We start from the raw sequence: 21,405 nt of genomic DNA, 5'->3' as shown, positions 1-21,405 counted from the left end.
CATCTTGTTATGCAGTAACACCTTAGTAATTGCAGAAATATAGATATGAATATTTTAGAGACATGTTTTACATTTGTAAATACTGTAAAGAGAAGGCATCAGATTTAGTATATCTTGCAGTTAGTCCAAAATAATGATATGGGGCTTTGACTGTTTAGCGTGGAATCATTACAGCTGGAAATGTCCTCACGACGTTCGCTTTTATGTAACAATGATAGTTACAGTGCTCTGCTAAACTGGAACTGACGCTTAAAACAGCAGGGTTATGATGGGGGGGAAATATATTCACATAGTGTGTTTGAAATGAGCTCAAGGCTAAGCCATAGCTTCCTCTAGTTTTGCAATGGTTTACATGGTTGTTTACACTGTTATACAGTGTTTTCGGTATGATTCACTATGTAGGTTTGAATAACCAGAAATATAAACAACCAAACCTGTTTATCATTTCGAGATTTTCACATATTTGCACAGCTTTAATGCAGGAGTACTTTCACTTGCCTTTTTCGGGTTTCCGCACATCGTCAAACGATGACATTTCAGTGATAACGACTTGACTTTGCAAACTTCTTCCATACTGATAGACACTCTTGAAAAGCAGGAATGTATAGGTTCACTAGTACCTCTGTAATGCTGACATAGTCACTACTAGCAACTTTCTCTTTGCCCAAAGCACAGAACACAAGCCTAGGGTTGACAATCTGATTCTGTTTATTGACCCCAGTTGTATTACGTAATTAAAATATGCCAGATTGTAGTTGATTAATTTGATATTTAAACTGTTTAACTGTCTTCAGGATCTTGAGATTTATATTTATGCATTGTTAGAATTGCAGTCTCCTCAAAGTTGCTCGATAAGACTTTAGCACTTAGCCATAATGAATGTTCAAAAGTAATTGTTATGTTTTCCTGTAGGGTCAACATTAAAATTACATTCAATACGATTATATAAATAAATAATAATATATTTAATTTGTCAAAAAGAGAAGTTATAGTTTTTATTTTTTTTAAGACACCTTAACATATTTTTGGTCTCACTTTATATTGTGTTTTTAACTACTATGCACTTATTTACCCTTCCCTCACCACTTAACCCAAACTTTAAATTGACCATACTACCAAACCTGTCTCTGACCTATCCCGTATCTCACCTCAATAGCAGACAAAAAATACAACACGAACACAATAAGTACGTTTTAATAATAAACATTTTGGGAACACTTTATTTTAATGTCATTGTCACATGTTGTATGTTACATGCAGTAAACTTTTCTAATAACTATAAATAATGCATACTAAACCAAACCCTGACCCTATAGTAAGTACATGTACACTGTAAACAAAAAAAAAATGTTGTTTCAACTTAAAATAGTAAGAGTTTGCACTGGATTACATTTTTAAGTTTAGTCAACTCAAATACCCAAGTTATGGCGGCACTAACACTTACTTTTTTTAAGTTTAAACATTTTGTACTGTGTAGTTGCTTAATTTTACGCTGTACTTAAATGCATAATTACAGTGTAACAAAGACACCTTAAAATATAGGGTGACCAAAAATAGTAGTTAAACGCATCTAATATAAAGTGTGACCATTTCATATTGTAAAAGCTGAGAGTAGCAGGTAGCACAGTTTTGACAGCTGTCAAAATATTGGTCTTGTGAGACAAGACCATGTTATTGTTTTAATTATTCTATTCTAAGTCACATTTTAGTGCACTAATGAGCAATATTGCCTTTTAAGGTTAGTACAAGTAGACCGGTTCATTCCAATATTTTCCATATCAGAAGTGCCAGTCTGAATGTTCGGTTTGTGCGGGAAGTTGAAGCCTCCCATCCGGAGTGCTGGTCCAAACGCTGTTCATTTTGCAGTTTCCACCCGATAGAATAGGGTTCTATGATAATGCAGTATGTAACTGAACTCATCCTTTTGTTCGTTTACTCTTCAGGTCACTATGACGGTCATTAATGTGCTGGTTATGGTTTCTGTGGTAATGTAGACTTCATGGATGGCTGTACATTTCAATGCCACAGACATTTTGTGACCGAACGGCATGGCTAGAATGAGCAAGGTGAGATTATTGATTGAATGTAACTGTCATTTAGCTTTATAGTAACTTTTAAATAGGATTATATATATATAAAAAAAATAGATATTCTTATTTTTCTACAGCAAGGTCAGAACAGAGAATTTATGCAGATAGGCTATAGTTGATGTATAAAACAACTGTTATACACCTTTTGCACAGAAAGTGAACAGAATATCAAGCTTATTCCACATTGTAACCTCAAATTAAGGATTTAAACAAACTGTGACACACTGGAGGACCAGTTGATCTTTCTCCCCACAATGCAGTTGGATTCAGGAAGTTGATTCAGTCTTTGTCCGAGTAAGAGAGGTCATTGATTTATGCTACAGACTCCTAGTGATGTTTTGGAGCATTTGAAGGTAATACGTTAAAAAAAAAAAAAAAAAGAGTAGTTTTTTGCTTAAAAATTAAGACGACCAGTCTGGGTCACAAATGACCTTCTGATGCATAGTGAATCCTCTCACACTGGCATCAGATGTCAGTTGTTGACACATGCAATGATGTTTTGGAAATCAAGGGGTTGTTTTTCTGTTTTCTGCACTGATTTTATTATGTCAGCCCTAAGGTTACAGAGAAATACTACAGCTTCCTCAGGTTGTTTTAGAATAATCAAATCCAACATCAATCTTTCCCCTTCTTTCTTTTCCTCACTTGTGATAGTGACCTATTCAATAACTCACATTCTTCTGCATTTTCCATAGAGAGCCACAAAAAAAAAAAAAAAACAGGATCTGTCATAACGGTTGCCCTCTATTTACCTCTGGATTGTCTGTGGTGCTCAATGCAACTTCATGTCAGCTGGCGTTTAGTAATGAACCCAAAGAGCTGTGAGAAAAGATGAGAGAACATGCCGAAATCCTGTTGAATTTGCTTTTGAAACGTTAAAAAGCCCCCAGTGGAAAAGGAGGTGGTGAACCATGTTAAATGTTCTGTAGTTCTGATGTACGCACTAGAAGTTCTGAATGTCTATCAGTGTTCTCTTGCTATCATTTAATCTTTGTACGTGTGATGTTCTTTGCTGAGCACTCGAGTTTGGCTCATGAAATTTATCTGGTCAGTACACGTTAATACAGAGGAAATATAGGAAATTATTTAAATAAACCTATTTAACTTTCACCATTTGTTAGGTTTCATCAAATTTCAGAGCTCCATCAGGGGCTACCAGAGCATAGCTCTGTTTTCCTAAACTCAATTTTTAAAATAAGAAATCTGTAACACCAGAAAACAGTGTGCTGTATTGGGTTCATTTTGTGAGCCAGGCCATTCTTACATTTAACAAAGAAATAATGGAACCTTTTTAAACGAACAGTGCCGTTTACTCCCCTTATTCAATTTTGAAAATAAAATGATTTTAAAAAAAAATGCATTGTCAACTGTTTTTTATGGTAGTTCCCTCTAAATAGAGTGCCAAAGTGATGACGTCACTTTGTAGGACAACTCGGAAGCTAGCGGCGCATGGGTTCCCTTGATCGAAAAGCAGTTTTCCCCATAGACTTTTGGAAAATCGCAAAAAATAAGATCTGTGTTTAACAAAGAGTTGTGACACTTACACGTTTTGTCTATCAAGATAATCTTTACAAGTTAATCCAAAACTTATACATTTTGAAGCCTATATAAAGGTTTTTTAAAAACACAAGAAGACACAATAAAGTTTAAAAAAAGTTTTAGTTTAGCAAAACCCATTCAAAAATCCCATAGACTTTAGAGCGAGGAAATCTGTAGTGCTAAATGTGTCGATGTACTTGTTTTGTTTGTTTGTCTGTTTTTTTCAAGTAGGCGTACGGTGTGCTACTATACTAAAAAAGATGTTCCCCTCGGCGTTGAGAAGGCAGATTGGCTGGAATTGGCTGATGTCTGATGCACTCATTTCTTGTGGAATTAGCATGCCGCCAGTCCTTTGCCAAGCCATGGGTATGTTCTGCTTCTGCCATACTACCCTCAGAGCCACCACAGAAAGTGTAGGACATCTGGTGCGTTCTTATGGTACTCCGTTAGACCCTGGAGACGATGCTGCTCTTGCTCGTCGGACCAGGTTTTCTGCCTCTTTCCATTTAGGAGGGCTAGTGTCCATGTTGAATTCAGGTGGTTGGATTGGCAGGATGTCAGGTGGGATGACTATCTGCTCATGCCGTTTTGTGTCATGGCGGATGTTTTACAGGTTTCTCCAATTCCCAAAGTTCTGCTTTTTTCCTTTTCAAAAAGGTCTTTGACGAACTTGAAAGCGTCTTTATAGAAACGTGTTCTTTCTTCTTGCAGTTTCCTCAAGTTCTCTGCCCATTGCAAAGTCGCCAGGCGGATCTTAATATCTACTTGGAGTGGCATGAGACCTTCTCACTCAGCGTAAGAGGATCTTTTCCAATGTTTTTTAATCTGTCTCCTCTCTTTGACTCGCCTCAGATCTCTTGTTGCGTTCTGGACTTGGCTGGTGCAAATCCTTTCAAGTTTTTAAACTGCTGTGCCTACTTGTTGCTCTTTTATGGTGATCGCTTTAAGACATTTCACACCAGGTTTGCAGCCTTCAATCTTTTAATTCTTGGAAGTGTTTGTGGTTATTTATGCTCCTCCACACCAGCATTTCTGTGCTTGTAGCTCTCTCTAGTAACAGGGGCGCTGATGCTCTGCGATCTTTGGTTTGAACTTTGGTTTGTGTCCCGTCGATGTGCTTCACGCGACCAATATGACCGGTTGCCATGTTGTGGCAAAAATCCTTTCAAAACCTTTTTTTAATCTTGACAAAATGCATATTGCCAGAAAGGTCTGAGTCTCAAGGTTCCATATTTTGTGACAGAAGTAATATTTGGACAGAAATGTATTAATTTGTTATGGCAGAATGAATACAATTAAATTAAATGGAATATAAGTCACCCAGTGGCTATTTTGGGGTATTATGCCTAAATAAAATCTTATGGGAACTTCAATTTTTATGATATCAACTTCAAATTTGGAACACAACTTGGTTAGATGTATGGCTTTGATTTTATAGTAATTTTATAGTAAAAAAAATATTTTGTAAAATACATATTTTATAAAAAAAAGAAAAAAATATGAAGTACAGCATATTTGATTTACTGTGAGTTTAAAATTCCATAACTTTTTTTCCATAATGTCTATATTCCAAAGCATTCTTGAAATACAATGAATAGTGTTTGAATAGTTAATTTTAAATAGAGCTAGTTTAATCCCTTTTTATACCCTAAACCTACAACGTGACTCAGTAGACACATATTTCAAAATGTGCTAAATAACAACATATTACTTGATTTTACAATGTTCACAATTAATCTTAGCAGTATTCTTTTTTTTTTTCCAGAAGAAAAGTAAGTTTAATATATATTTACTTATATCAAAATCTGAATGAATTCAGCACCACTGGTAGCCATATTGGATTTAGGTCAGGCTGACTAATTAACCAAATTAATTAATAACACATTTTTTTGAAGCAGATCATGTGACCAGCATAGTCAAGACAGACCAGGCTGTCATAAGTGATATAAGGATTTGATGAAAAAATCATTCATATGCCCCCCAAAAAGACGATGCGTCTTGTGAGACACGTTGCCTGTTTTAGGTTTAAGCTGCAGTCCGTAACTGTTTTGGGTTAAAAAATACCCTAAATAAATTTTAAACAGTATAACCAGCCAGTGTTCACAACCATCGGCTTGCCTTATAGCTTGATTCAAACCTGTAAACTTGTAATAATGTTTTTACAAATATAAAATTCCAGTGGTAGTGGTGGATTTCCGCGGGAAATTCAAACATGTCTTTGCGGCTAGTATAAGCTATATTGCGATGTTGGAGGTAGAGATTTATAGCCTTTTCTCACAGCACTTGATATAATTAAACTTATAAATCTGATGACGCATCAAAGATTCAAACGACAATCACCAGTGACAACTGGAGATTCATCCATTGTAAAACGCAAAAGTAAAACTTCAGAAAAAAAGAGACTGCAACCAGACCCATGTGAGAAAAAAGGATAAATTTCGGAAGGGCATTAAATGTAGTCACGCAATGCTAATGTTGAACATTTTAACAATTTGAGAACAAAGTATAATTTGCGCAGTTTGACGGGATATAAGCGATCATTCGATTTTATCAGTGCGATTTACTGCAATGCTCTTAGTTAATCAGAATTTCGATTTCCAACAGAGATGGCAACAAAGAGAAAAAAAACTATAGACTGCAGCTTTAAGATTTGAATGTAATACATATTTACATTGTTCCCAAAACTTTTTTCGACACTTAAGCCATAATTTAACATGTATTATAACATGTAACTGCATTATATGGCATTATAACATGTAACTGCATTATATGGCATCAAAATGAGGTATTTGTGGAAACATAGCACAAGCATACTTTTCAGTCAAATCATTTACGTTTCTTAGATTTTGATGTATTAAGCAATAGATATATTGTTCAAAATTAAGACAAACTTACTTTCTGCTTGTCAACATTGGAGCATGTTTATGTGATGGAACTACACCGGTGGTCTGTGTGAACTTGATGGCCACAAAAATGTAATAATTAAAAAAGGGGGCTCAAAAAAAATGTGTTTGCAGATGCCACACGGTTTGGTATTTTCCATCTAATGCAAAGAATTTTGACTTAATTGTCCAAAAACTATTTGAGCACACATTTAACATCTTAGAAAAAATACTTTATAACTTTGTAGACTATTACATCTGCTCCTTGGTTTAACAGTGTTCATATTGTTGAACAAACAAACAAACAAACACACCCCTGAAAGACTGACACTGACCTTTTAATTTAATATTTACAGGAATAACATTTTTGTAGTTCCTCTAACGCTAAAGTTCAGCACACTTTAACCCCTGTCAAATATTGACAAAGTCACCCTGAAAATGTTACAAAAAAAGAAAGAAAGAAAAAAAAACAATCTCCTCCATGACCGGACAAATTCTTCAACCATGACAAAATATCAATATCTGTGCTCCATACTAGAATAAATAAAAACATCTGAGGAAAAGGGCAGACTTTTGAAATTGTAGTTACATTTCCTTACAAAAAGACTGCAAACTATTTGCTGTGTGCCTCTTCCAGGTGAGTCTGTAACAACATGACTGTTTTTAACACTTCATGACCAGTGAGTCAGTGACGAAGAGGGGAAGAGTGATCACCCATGCATTTATGAATGCACAATGACCAGTTCCATGTCCGGGTTTAAAGGCCACTGGTGATGTAATCAGAACCCACATCATTTCAAGCCTTTGCTAATATAGTATGAAAGAATACAAGGACAACTCATCGATAGGCAGCTCCTAAAGAATACTTTAGTGTTCAATTCAGAACTGTAGTATGTCATTGATGAGGAAATCATGACGGTTAGAGGCTCTTATCCACTGAGACGCGTGTAGACGACACGATGTCATAGGGAAGGGTGGCGGTGCTCGTCTTGATCTGGTTGTAGTTTTACAGCTGTTGTAGTCAAGTAAGATAGAACTTAAATAAAATAGACTGGACCCAGGCCAGCATTTATCCATAATGCACTACTCAAACAGAGGTAAAACAATAATAGAATCAAGATTCATTATGTGTTATTTAAAATGTTACTAAGTGCAATGACAAACATCTGGCAAGTTCAAGTAAACTGTAAGGTGACATACTGGAGAAATATAAGGATCACCTAAAAACAGAATAATGTCTGGTTGAAAGAAAAACAAGGAGGAATTAAGCAAAAAAAAAAAATGCTCATTAAGACATGAGCAGTAAATTGTTTTTCCATTCACTCACTCAAAAGAGATTCACTCAAAACAACAAAAACAAATAAACAAGCAACCCATCCGCAGTCTTTGCGTAGTCTCTCAGTTCCACTTCTTCGGTGTTATAGTGTGGTGACAGTATGTACAAAATGAAACCAAAAGTTCCATCAGAATCCAGAATCGGGCTTGATAAAGAGGGCGGAGAACGCGAAAGCGAGGAAAACGATCCCACCAATGATTGTAACTGTAGACATAACAAAAGGAAATAAATTTGGATATAGATCATTGCTCATGTAAACCTACAGAACATTAAGTACTGTAGTAAATGACTTACCGGTTCTGACAGAGATCTTCTGAGCCACCATCCTTCCACCGATAACAGCCAGTCCTGTGCACAGACAGTGTCCCAATGTTCCCCCAACTGCTACTCCAAATGGATTCTGGAGCACAAAACCAGCCAGTTCTTCACAGGTAACATCTCAAAAGCTATTAGTCATCATACAGGACTTTATTGAGCTATTAAATTAGATGATTTATGAAATTGATAAATTGCAATATATAATAGCGTACATTTTATATATGTGTTTTAATATTTAGACCAATTCTATAACTGATTGAGATCAAAATGTGAAGAAAGTTTCAACCAGTATAACAAAAATGTGTTCATGAAATACATTTTCATGCATTTAATCTTTGACTCTGTACAATACCTCTCTTGCAGCCAGAACAATGGTTGCAAGCTGAGAACGGTCACCCCATTCGGCGAGGAAGGTGAGGGTGAGTGCCTGAACGAATATTGGTGAGATCAAACTGTGCCACTTCCTCTGAGGCAACAAGGTCGCCGTCGACCCCGCTTCCACGTCGGGTGTGCCGTTTGCCAGCTTATAGCGCTGAAGCTGAGGGAGGAGAGGTCAATCAGAGGTCAGATTAAATGCTTCAGGTGGTGTGTTATATATAGCCATACCACTTAAGTTACAAAGCTTTTACCTCCTCATCTTTTTTCTTTATCTCAGCCTGGACCTCCTCCAGCTCCTCTTGCCCTTCATCAGCACTCATCCTCAGTCCCTCCCTCAGCATCCTCAACCCAAAGATGGCAAACAGCGCTGTTGAAATGTAGTAGGTGTAGATGCGTGGGATAATGGTGGTGGCATAACCAAACAGGACTAACGGGAAGACAAACAGAAAAACAGGTGCATTGAGAGGATTTTATAAAATACACACAGTAGATCAACACTCTTTTAATGCATTAGGCAGTGCATCAGGCACTGCACAAAATTTTCTATTGCTCAGTAGCTCGATCCGTTTGTCATCAAGAGGTAGGCATCCGATGTTATTTAGCTATGCGTGTAATGCGCGAATTGGTGGGCGGGGCTAAACCGGCTGTGTTGAAGTAGGCGGTGATCTTCTTCTGCAGGGGTGGGGTTTTATCCTCTTTGACGTCATAGTTCCCCACTTTTCAAAATGAGTCGTTTGCTGAGGCTGGTGTCAATAAAAGCTTTTATTGGACTAACAAGGACGTTTTCAGTTCTGAAACTTACAGGATACTCTTATAATATGATAGATTTCAAAAGCTCAAAGAAAAAAAGCTCAATAGATTTCGAAAACTCAAGGAAAATTTGATTTCTCAGTTCATCACCCCTTTAAGGAGGTGGGGGTATTTGACTGTTTAAAACTTGCTATGTTAAATTTTATGTCAGATAACAGATTATTCAACACGTAATACCCAAAAACGTTTTTCCCCACTCTTAAGTCATGTGACATTAAAAGTCTTAGCATATCAACATTTGTAGATGATTTTAAAAAAGGTGCTTTAGAACAACTGTATTTCACCTACCTGACAGACATGTCATGAGTCCCAAAGCCAACATAGCACCCATCAAAACAGTGAGGCGATTGTAGCGCATAGCCATGATTGCTGCAATGAAGAACGTCTTATCTCCCAGTTCAGACACGATAATGACTGAGATGGCTGCCACAAAGGCATGAATAAAGCCCAGGTTTCCCTTATCGGGTTCATTGATGCTCACTGCCGGGCCGGGAGCGTGACCGGTGGTTGCCTTCTGTAGCAGGACAGAAATTATGATTCAGATGTTAGGTCAATTAATAACTGTAACTGTCTAAGCAACATCATTTCTACAAAATATGGAGCAACAGAAAATAATATATTCGAATATAATATATTCGCCGATTATATTCGCCTGAAAGTAAGATGGCTTCAGGGTGAGTAAATCATCAGCTAATTTTCATTTTTGGGTGAACTATCCCTTTAAAATGGTAACAGCAGCAACATAACTAAATAAACACTTACTAATAGGGATGTAACAAAATATCACAATATATTGCAATACAAAAATGCAACAATATCTATCGTGGATAGTGAAGATATGCATTGAGTATAGTACACCCAAAATGAAAATTACTGTGCGTGAAAAAAATGTAGGTTACAGAGTTTTAGTGTCGGTAGTACTGGTACATTAAACTACTATGTATAATGTTGAATATATATATATATATATATATATATATTTGTGGGTCCTGATAATGTCTTATGTTACCAGTAAAAAGTGGACTACATTATTTTAAATATATCAGTGATGGAGTGCAAACATATTCGTCTAAAATAATTTAGTTTTCAGTGTCAGAATCATTCATGAATATTTTTATTCTGATGTCACTATTGTCTTGTGTATTGGATTACCAGCACCAAGTCCAAGCCTATTTATTTTCACCCTCAATGTAAAAACAAATTTAGCATTTGAATCAGTAGTTATATTTTTGTTAACCTTTTACCATATATCTCGGAGTATCGCAATAATATTGTATCGTGATATGTATCGTGACATGAGGGTATATTACTTTCTAACGTTACATATCAATGCAACTGGGTTCTTTAATTTGATCTGTTCTGTGCTCATACCCTCAGAGAAAAAGCTTAATTTCAATGCCACAAATTTGTGCCTCTGACTGATCAAATTGAACAAGTCCTGCACTTCATCAATGAGAAGGGTGGGCAAACTCCTTGGGCTCCAACACTTCACATAAAAAGAAGATGAGTAGATTAAGAAACTGAAGTATTTTTATGGTTATAAGTTAGTTACACATGTATTTACCAAAGTATAAAAACCCACATTATCTATAACAGAATATCCTGGATGATCCCTGCTTGACACAATTAAGTTACATTCATCCGTTTATTCCAGCCTTATATCCAAGTAACGTTAAACAGAAAGTTTAACCAGACAGTATTTAGACGTTTGTTTCCCTCGAATGACACTTCCCTCTTTAACTTGCCTAGCTAGTTTTAGCATCACTCCTCATTGACTTGGACACATTTATATAAGTTAGTTTAATAATCTTTCTTATGTATGTTTCTTAGCAAAAAGGAAAATATGTTCTTACGCACCTCCGCGGGTTGCTGCTCGTTAATGACTTTATTCTCTTCTTGAGTTGCTATAACTCGGGCTGAAAACAACACGACGTTAAGTAGAACAAGGAAGCATTTAAACCTGCCACCGCCATGCCGCTCGCCGGCCCGGAGAGGCATCTTAATGGATGGCTAATGCGGTTTATTTAGTGTTAATACTCTGCAAATTTAGCTAATAAAACCGCCAATTTATAAACATTAGAGTTGTCGGTACAATCTTGCTAGCCCACCGTGGTCATCATTTCGCCGAAAGACTGACACCACAGGCTAAGACAAACGTGTTGTGTGGAAACCAACCGTGATTGGTCAGTTGGTAGATAAACGTGTACAGGAGAGACATGCGTCACCAAAATTGAGGTAGACTATTGGCTGAGACGTCCGTCAGTCTTAATAACTTATGAAGAAACACCTTCATGTGTTAGGTAGAGTTGTAATGTAAAAGGAAAATATGAGATTAGAAACTCTTCTCAAGACATAAATAATTAATGGACATGAGTTTGGCTTCTCATTGTTACACGGCTGTGCACATTGCTGAATGTATTTACTAACAGCTGAATGGACAAGCAGTGGATACTATTACTGACCTAATAAATACTGACCTTAAGATTATTGCATCTAATGCATTAAACTGAATCATAAACTAGTAAAATCTTTAAATACAAGTAAATACCCATTTTATTTGGCCATATTTACCACTGGTGCTTAATTATTGATATTTTATAATTGTTAACCTTTCTGTATTTGCTTATGTTTTCTCGTTCAAATGAAAATGAAGTGAATGTTATCAATTCATCAATAGCAAGAATTAGGCTGACAAAAAATGTAATGGACTCTCTTGTTCTAATGGAGTAGGATCCACTTTCTTTTGAAGTAATTTGCTGATAGCTGTTGTCAATCACCTCCTGAGGTCAGTCTGTCAGGACAACGGTCCATTTCGCCCTGCATGTTGTTACACATTAAACATACCTGAACCATGTATCAGCTGTTCCAATTTTTAGAGAGAGCAACTGAGATCAGCTTATTTTCATTTAGCTAATAGTTTATTTATTCATTAGGTTCATATTTTCATATAAAATGCATAAATCACAGGACAAAGGGTATAAAAGCTTTGCGTTGACGTGGATATGTCTCAAACTTGCTCCGGTAGTAATCATGGCAGAGCTGTGCAGCCAGTGCCTGGTTATAGAGTACATACAGTACCACCAGCCACCAGGTTAAGGAACTGCAGCCACAACAAACACTCATGGCAACATAAATCAGGAGCTCAGCCAGGTAATGCGGACAAGAGACCAGCTCAAACCAGCCCCCACATGGCATCTTGTGGGCCAGAGTCTCTACTTTACCTGTGTTGCATAGAGAGAACAAAGATTTATTTTTTGTAAAAAAAAAATGTATAGCATACATACATATATATATATATATATATATATATATATATATATACATACATATTTAAACAAACTAAAGGGGCTTCCTACCCGAGTTGTCAGTCCTCATCTTAGCCAGCAGTGAGAGGGACCAGTGCTGGAGGAGTGATGCCCCAATGAAAAGAAGAGTCCCGATCACATGATACCATGTGAGCTGTTTAAAGAAAGGAACAGCCCCTGACATTGCAGAGAGACACAAAGAGTAAAGTTCAGGGAAATATCCAGATAAATCTAGGCTGCTATATTCTAAAATATGTGTGTGTGTGTATATATATATATATATATATATATATATATTTGTCAATTTAACATGAATTAGGTTTTGATTTGCAATTTAAAGTATTGATAGAATCATAAATAACACACTGTACTAACCTGATTGTGGCAAAGAGGCATTTAAACACAGGATAGTTAGTCCAAGTAGGACATAGTAGCACAAACCAAATGTGTACTGGACTATATGGATCACACCATTAGAGAATACGCTGACAAACAGGCACTCCAATAGCCGTCTAAAGGAATGGACCCATAGTAGCACTTGTAAAAGCAGAATGGACAAATGTAACTCTGAAAATCAAACACAATTAAGCATGTGAATATTCAATTGAATGGTAAATGGAAAGTAACAGATAAAATTAAATATATATTCGTGAGAAATAAATCATATTAAAAATATGGGGTCTCCCTTATAAAATGTGCCCAAGGAGCTTTCAGAATTTTTCTGATTGTATTTTTTTTTTTTAATGGCATAGTTGGTTACTACATTTTTATGGTTTTAATACAGTAACATGCTGGTCACCATGTTTTAAAAAAAGTAAGATAAAGTGGAAAAAAAAATATATTTCTTTGCAATTTGATTTAAGTACCGTTCCAAGCATCTTTTGGTCTGCCAGTCAAACGACAAAGCGCGTCAATCAGCCAATCAGGGAGTGTCTCACTCATGACGACAGACCGGATGGAGAATAGAAGAAGCAGCCCATTCCACATGACAGACACCGCATAAAAATGAACGAAACACCTAAAGAAAACATCAGAGAAAATGTTTCCTGCACAATCGTCTTGGCGTTTTCAAATCATGATATTCTTGGCAATATACAGAACTTTAATTAATCCAAAATCACCTCTTTGGTAGGTTAAAAACGAGCTGCCTGCTTGGGCGCTTGGTGTGTTCCTTAGTTTTTCCATATCGGATTACATCCTGAAACACGTCCTCCAGCCTGTTAGGCAGTTTCAACGAAAACGTATAAAGGCAAAAGGCTACTATAAAACATAGTGCTAACGAAAACCATATAATATTAACTATTGTTATTGTATGCATCGCAGCAGCACCATACTTCTGTCCTCTCCTGTAATTGTTCCGAAGGAAACAAAAACCGGATATTTTAGGTTCCACTTGACAGAAATTTGCTAATGCTAATAGACCCCACGCTCCATGGTCAGGTAATGTTCCAGAACATCTGGCATGATTAAACCCATTAGAAGAAACATTAAGCTCTCTGTATCTACAAAATCTTTTCATAATCTTAAATATATGAAAATGAATGTTTATTAACACAAGCTTTGGTTGATGATATTTCCCACTGTGGATCAGAAAACTGGAGAAAAAGAATCAAAACACCTTGATACGGATAGTGTAACTTAAACATTAACTTACATGATTCTATACTTTTGTCACTGCCTGTCTTCAAAATCTGAGAGCCCTGGACTTGACTAGATCTAGGGCTATTTAATACCATGGACCATGACAGAAAAAGCACGTTTTGGTTAATCTGTTTTAAAAGGCTATTTTTTGCTTACTTTCTGGGTCACCGAATACGCGTTCCCCTCCCCCCCTTTTGTGTCTTGTTTTGGATGGCATTGTCTTTTATTTGATTTGGTTTAGAGTGTGTAATGTTGGGTAGGTTTAGTATAGGTATAGGGGTTGTGTGTGTATGTGTAAATCTGAAGAGATTTCACGGCCAAATTAAATAACCAATCAGAGCAGAGCCTTTCTAGCCAATCAGAGGCGAAAAAGGCGCTACCTTCCCCTACCATCCAAAGTTCTAAATTATGAACACAAGGGGGCAGCAGGCAAAATATATTTTGTCAGTACCCTCAGAAAGTCATCTACGCCCATGCATAACAGCTTTTTAGTCACAATTATGCTTTGGTAAGGGAGTATTGCTGTGCAATAATCCATTTGTCGTGTGATCCTAGAAATTCACTCCTAAAATACACAAAGACAAACCAACATCTCAAGTGTGTTAAAATAGGCCTATGTAATTTTCAGAGGATGTATAGTGCATAGGCTATGTCAGGATGTCTACTATCAATATAAATAAATAATCAGAGGTGGACAAAGTACACAACTTCCTTACTTGAGTGAAAGTATAGATACTACTGGTCAAATATTACTCTGTTACAAGTAAAAGTGGTAAAAACCGATATTAACTTAAGTAAAAGTACAGAAGAACTCGTTTTTAAAAGTACTTCAGTATCGTAACTGTCAATGCATTGTATAAACAGCATTTATTGTTGCAGTGTTGCATGTAATACTAACAGCTCCTTATGCCTCTGAATCAATTCCTGCTTACGTACCCTCATATCAGTACCAGATTTATTTCTTCAACACAGTTCCAGTGGTGGGATTGAATGTGAGACTGAATAAGTGCACTCAATAATGTCCACAATGGTTTCGTACAGCCAAATGGCTGTTCCCTCAAATAGGGCCCTATTTAACGTTTTTTGTCTTTTAGTATGAATATGTCAGCCTTACTGTTATCTATGAGCTAGTGTGCTCCAAAACAACAACAAAAAATAGAAACCCAACATTGAAAATGAAAATTATGTTGATGTCAGAATCCAACATCAGATTGATGTTAATCTCCAATGTTGGACAGACGTTGTATTGTGGTTGAAAATGAAAATTGGGTTGACATCAGAAACCAACATCAGACGGGTTCTGCCGTCAACCCAACGCCGGGCTCTGATGTCAATACGTCAACCCGACTTTCATTTCAGTGACACAACTTGACAATTGATGTACAATCCCAGTCTTATTTTTCTGAACGTGTACTTTCATGGCCCATCCAATAAATAATAGTATTTGTAATTTAAAAAAAAAAAATGGTCACCAATAATTCATATGTGTTACACCTGTGTGCGTGTGTGTGTCTCATTCTATTTTCCATTTAATGAGGTTGTGATTTATAACAGGAAGTAAAGCAATAACCAGACTAGACAATATGCTTCTGTCTGTTTGTTTGGACAGTTTGCCAGCAATGCAAGGAAACCTCATTCCCCACTTGAGCCATTAACTATATGTGTGATCAGTCAATAAATGTGTGTGTGTGAAAGAGAACAAACCAAAACCTCTGAAATATTTGACGCAGGATGATCATGGAAAAGGCTGTGTTTCCTATCTGAGGATGTGTGCAGTGTTTCCTGCCCCCTCCCGACTCTTCCTCACTGTGCACAGTGCTGGACCCTATTAAGATCCCTTCTTCTCTCCTCTTTCCATTCTTTTGTCCTTCTGCCCATCCATCCATGCTGCTTCTCCACTCATTTCTCTATGGCCTCTTCTGCATCTTCCGCTTTTGTTCCCCAAACACACACACACACACACACACACACAAACCCTTTTCTTTTTATGGAATGCATCCATACATTGATTATCCAAACCACTTCCATGTCCTCTTTAGGATCACAGGATATGAATCCATAATATTTAATTTTAAATTATATGGCACCATGAGATCCAAGATGTCCGAACTCGGTCTTGTAGAGTTTAGCTCCAACTTCAACACACCTGCCCGGAAGTTTCTTGTATGCCTAAAAGACCTTGATCATCTAGTTCAGGTGTGTTTAGTGGAGCAGAACTCTGCAGAACAGTGGCCCTCTATGAGAAGGATTGGACACCTGCTATAGGTACTTTCTCATAGTTTGAGAGATATTCCAACATATTGGTGAGTCACCATTTAACTCCCTGTCGCCTATAAGACAACTTACTGTAGGTAAAACATGCACCGTTTACCACTAACAGAACACATAAAAACCAGGGAAAACAGTCACAGCTATCTACTCGGCCATTCAAATGTATATCATTGACATTGCTATTCTGTATGAAGACATACTGTACATGGGCCCCCCTGTTTTTCATCACAGTTGCTTTTAGCTTAGTGCCACAGTACACACAGCACTACTGCCAGTACACAGCTTTCTTTTCCTGTCACCGGTCTTGAGAACAGGTCAGACAGGAGTTGAACATGGACGATCTTCGTTTTCTCTCTTCGACCTTCGATTTCACGTCCTATGACAAATTGCATCCCATATTGATTCAACACACACAGATATAACCCTAACTCCGGCATGCACATGCACACTCTCCAAAAAGTAGGATTTTTACGTGGTCGCATGAGCCATGTGTTAAAGGGGTGGTAAAATCTCTGATTTCCCCTGAGTGTGTGTCTGTGAAGATTTAGCACGAAATACCCTACAGATATTTTTATATAGCATGTTAAAGTTGTCACTTTTTGAGGGTTTGCAAAAACGCACCGTTTTGTGCCTGGCCCTTTAAATGCAAATGAGCTGCTGCAGATGTTGGGGTTTCAAGAGCTTGTGTGTTAGCAGCTGCGATTTCCACACGCAGACACGCTAAAATGCAAGGGGGTAATCTATCAGCTGGAAGTTGAAGCCTAGCAGGAGCCGGCATTGTAGCAGAACTTCACCTGCTGTTAGCATCCCATTGACTTTTGAATAACTTTACATCTGAGGTATCCAAAGACTTCATTTGTCCATTATTTATTTCTAAAGAAACATGACAATGTTTAAAACGCTCCATTACTTTGTATCTTACATTATGGCCCCGTAGATGCCGTTTTTGTGAAAAATAGGCTAACGATTACGTCATTACTACACAACTTTCTGTCGCACATTAGAGACATTACCGTATAGACAGGAGGAGAAGCTCGCAGGCAATCTTTTACTCTCTATGAGGCAAATTAAGGGGACAGGGACATGGAGGCATAAAGTTGAGGGAGAAGCCCATAGATAGAGAGTCCGTTTTGGCTAGGCACAGCTGCTAAGATTTTCAACTGTCAGACTGTCGTCACCCTCAGTTTGAGCCTGCGCAGTCGCTCAGACATCAGACAGGAAGTGCAAAAATCGGGTTTCAGTCTTCTCCGTTGAAATCAATGGGGTCGCTCTGTCCATTCTTTTACTGTCTGTGCTAAAATGACAGAAACTGTTCTCCCTTCAACGTTAAAATGGAATCAGTCAAAGTTGTAGAATACAACAGGACGTCTCTGAATGGTTAGTTGATGAGTTTATGTTGCTGATGTGGAGTTAACTTTTCTCAATGTAATCTATAAATCGCTCATATGGGAACTGTTGTGAGATGCACACAGAGTGACTTTCTATTGCATGTGAATAGATGGATGCTTAAGTTTGAGCTGACTCACAAAAGTACTCTTCTCTTCCTCTTCTCAACATGGACTGTTCCCGGGGGCGGGGTTTATGTAGAGGGTTGGTGATGTCACTAACCCGGGAGTAATGTCGTCGTGTAGTCCCTATACCAGCCGTTTGTTGTGGTCTTTTGCTTTAAAAGCAAATATCTTCCTTTGCTTTGAACTTTTAGCGTTGTAACTTTGATAATGTTGTTTATGCTCAAACAGCAACATCACACACTAACTAAAGTTAGAAAAGTGAAATCATACTTTACTTTCTCTTAATCCCCCAAACCACATTTATATGACATTTCAGAATTGTGCTTTCTCCAAAAACCCTGAATAAGCCATTTTTATTATATAGAGCACATAAACATGGTATTATTGCTAATATGGTTAGATTGCGTAAACTACATTGCTCTCTCTCTCTCTTTATTGTATTGTTCTGGTTGTCTGAATAGCTTCGTTTTTCATGGCTTTCCCTGTGTTTTCTTTTCCAGTACCCATGCGTGTGCTGATGACAGAGCAGGAACTGGCACACCTTGACTAGGCCCATTGGGATGTAGTAGTAGGTAATAGATTATTCAATTATTGCATCATGGTTTAAAAGAGTAAAAAAAAAAAAAAAAAAAAAAAAAAAAACAGAGAGCAAAAGAAGACTGTTTGTATTTTTTTTTTAACTTACACCAATCAGAATCTTAAAACTAAAGGGATATTTTGAATACATTAAAAAGTGTGTGTTTCTGCACCTTTTGTTTCACCAAGTGAAAATGATTTGGTTGTTTCAAACTGGTTTGCGAAAGACTCACCATTTTTCATTGGCTGCAAAAACAAATAGTTCCCCCCAAAAGCTCAAATAAACAATGTTTACAGACAAACAAGCTTACTTACAGCTTTATTTATTAATCTATGGTAGAAAAATATATCAAAGAAATGTCATTTTGTTTGTTTGTTGAATCTTTAGATTTATAACCCATCGTATGCTCACCTGCATCTTTCTTGCAATATTACATGAACTAGTAATAAATTCTACATTCTATACTCCATCCATTTTTATCCACCATTCATTCGTTTTTGAATGTTTTGCTCTTTCCTATATCAAACAAACCCCCAGAGTTCCCTTTGAGGGCTTTTCCATGCCTACTGTTAGCACGAGTCCAAAAGATAGGAAGTGCTTTCTTTTTCCTGATTTTCTTTTCCCTGCTCAGAGGGAGGAGTGTTTTAGGTGCTTTGACTCCCAGCAGAAATGACCAGGACAGGAAACATGTGGTGGTTGTAGACTCAAACTCTAACCCTTTTGATCAACCCCCCCAAATGAACAATCAAGACCCATAATGCATCAGTTCACAGTCCTTGCAACAACAACAAACAAAAAGAGACTAAATGAGTATCACAAAGTATTAGACAAAACAGACATCAATTTCAGTTAATTTCATCCACATATATCTAAAGTCAGTGAAACCCCTTTTTGGAACCTTCATTTTAAAGAGTGTCTTCATAATTAAGCCTTCCATTACAAACCTATTACACCATTAATTGTGAAACCACTGTATACGACCAACACTTGACCCAAGACTTGATATTGCCCATCACTCAAACACAATACATGACCTTAGTGCATTGTTTGCCTGGAGATGTCCTGTGTCATACAGCTTGTTACACAATAAAAGGTAAACTCCCTGCCTTTCCAGTTTTATCCTTTGGATCCACCCATATCCCACTGGCAGCTTCTCTGGGACATTCTATCTCAGCTTGCTGGAAAAACAAGGGAGGTTACAGTACTCCGCCAGCCTCCTTACCTCCAGAGACAGGGGAACAGAATTACTGTTAATGATTGTCCTGTAACACTTTACAGTACAGGAAACATGGACACACAGATTGTTTTCAGACAATGGAATGGTCAAAGTGTCCCCCTCTGCAAAATGAAGCTGCAAGTCATGTACACCTAAGGCAAAATATAGCATTTCTTTCACTAAAATATTCAGAAGGTGGTCCAGGAGATATTCAATGAGTTATGCATTTAGAAATGTACAAAATCTATTCAAATTATTCTGATTAAAAAGGTTCCATTCTAATACAAGAATCAGTTCATATTATTTCTGTTTGACTGAGATCAGTAAAATGTCAATAAAAAAGGAATTTCTGTCAGAAACTAAAATTGTAATTGGCCCCTCTATTTTTTTAAACTAAAAATCAAACATTTGATTTCATACAACATCAAAAACTAAAAAAATAAATAAAAAAATAGTTACAGTTGTTCATGAGATTGGAATTGCATGTCTACTCAAAAAAAAAAAACTTGCACTGAAACTTTTGCTTTTTTGTATCTATTTATTTATTTTTGTGCTTGTTTACACACAAAATACATCAAAATAAATCAGACTTAAAGTGCTTGGGTAATCTCCAGTTACCCCCAGATTGGCCTTGCCCAAACCTGGGACAGCACCCCGTCCACCATATTTGGTGACTTCTGAGCATCACTCAAAATCCCTTGCACTTGAATAATTTGTGTTTTTGGTTCAAGAATGTGAACTTACGATGACATACATTTATGTCATCGAGAATGAATAGATGTATCAGCTCTGTGTGTTTTTTTAATTTATTTGTGTTACGTTTTTCAAGTCACCATCACACTGATTACTTCAATTTAGATATTTATATATTTTGCTATAAATAATGCCTACAATCTATTAAATTTGCTCAATATACACAAGGTTAGCCAATTTATTGGAAGGTTCTGGTAAACAAAGAAAGTTCCTATTATGTCATGTTAATGCTCAGCTCAGCTTAACTTAAAATGGAACCCATGGAGTCCAAGTAAAAATCTCTATTTCAAACTTTTTGTGTCCTTAGATGCACATAAGATATGCACAGTTTTTTTTAAAATGGACTGCAAAATATGTAACTTTCAAGATTAAAATAGAAATTGATCAAATAAATAAATATGTAAATATTCCTTTGATTTTGAAATTTGAATACCCATACTTTTGAAGAAACACTTAATTCTACATAAAAAAAAATAATCCATCCAATTTTATTTGGACCATGATGATTAAACTTTAATTGAGGGGTTGGAACCCCCAAGTGTAATTCTCACCTCTGTATTAAAGCCATTTGTTTCGTGGAAATTGTGCATTTTCCATTTTCGCTTCTTGATTGAGTTAGGTCCACGGAATTGATCTCTGATAAAGTGATTTAGACTGTTCTGAAGGTCTATGTTCTTGTGACCTTCGGCATCTGGAGTCTATAGACATTTAAAGAACGGTAGGCTAAAATAGGCTATTTGATTAGTACATGTTGCGCGCGCCCCTCCCTCGTCTTCCT

At 36.9% G+C, this 21,405-nt stretch overlaps 2 protein-coding genes across 2 annotated transcripts; both read right to left on the bottom strand.

Annotated features, from left to right (window-relative positions):
- Positions 1-6,833: 6,833 nt before the first annotated feature.
- Positions 6,834-11,512, bottom strand: tmem165 (transmembrane protein 165). Its single transcript, XM_039692116.2, has 6 exons — positions 11,211-11,512; positions 9,642-9,867; positions 8,795-8,970; positions 8,518-8,703; positions 8,142-8,247; positions 6,834-8,051 (listed from the first exon to the last, which is right to left on the bottom strand). The coding sequence occupies exons 1-6, from the start codon at positions 11,349-11,351 to the stop codon at positions 7,975-7,977; spliced, it is 912 nt and encodes a 303-aa protein (XP_039548050.1). The 5' UTR covers positions 11,352-11,512; the 3' UTR covers positions 6,834-7,974.
- A 696-nt stretch (positions 11,513-12,208) lies between these two features.
- Positions 12,209-14,034, bottom strand: srd5a3 (steroid 5 alpha-reductase 3). Its single transcript, XM_039691955.2, has 5 exons — positions 13,780-14,034; positions 13,525-13,676; positions 13,034-13,225; positions 12,710-12,835; positions 12,209-12,574 (listed from the first exon to the last, which is right to left on the bottom strand). Exons 1-5 carry the CDS (start codon positions 13,974-13,976, stop codon positions 12,315-12,317), a joined length of 927 nt encoding a protein of 308 aa, XP_039547889.2. The 5' UTR covers positions 13,977-14,034; the 3' UTR covers positions 12,209-12,314.
- Positions 14,035-21,405: the final 7,371 nt, after the last annotated feature.

This window comes from Pimephales promelas, chromosome 13 (assembly GCF_988280905.1).
Source record: "Pimephales promelas chromosome 13, fPimPro1.hap1.1, whole genome shotgun sequence".
Lineage (NCBI taxonomy): Eukaryota > Metazoa > Chordata > Actinopteri > Cypriniformes > Leuciscidae > Pimephales > Pimephales promelas.
The sequence above is the reverse complement of the archived record's forward strand: the minus strand, read 5'-3'. Positions and strand labels throughout refer to the sequence as shown.

Excerpts from the sequence above, each read along its gene's own strand:
- tmem165 (XM_039692116.2), bottom strand. The coding sequence starts at position 11,351 with ATGCCTCTCCGGGCCGGCGAGCGGCATGGCGGTGGCAGGTTTAAATGC. Across the intron at positions 8,248-8,517 it reads TTGTTCTGGCTGCAAGAGAG|AATCCATTTGGAGTAGCAGT; the intron begins GTATTGTACAGA and ends TTTGTGCTCCAG. Across the intron at positions 8,052-8,141 it reads GAAGATCTCTGTCAGAACCG|TTACAATCATTGGTGGGATC; the intron begins GTAAGTCATTTA and ends TTATGTCTACAG.
- srd5a3 (XM_039691955.2), bottom strand. The coding sequence starts at position 13,976 with ATGCATACAATAACAATAGTTAATATTATATGGTTTTCGTTAGCACTA. Across the intron at positions 13,677-13,779 it reads GTTTTTAACCTACCAAAGAG|GTGTTTCGTTCATTTTTATG; the intron begins GTGATTTTGGAT and ends TGTTTTCTTTAG. Across the intron at positions 12,575-12,709 it reads GATGAGGACTGACAACTCGG|GTAAAGTAGAGACTCTGGCC; the intron begins GTAGGAAGCCCC and ends TATGCAACACAG.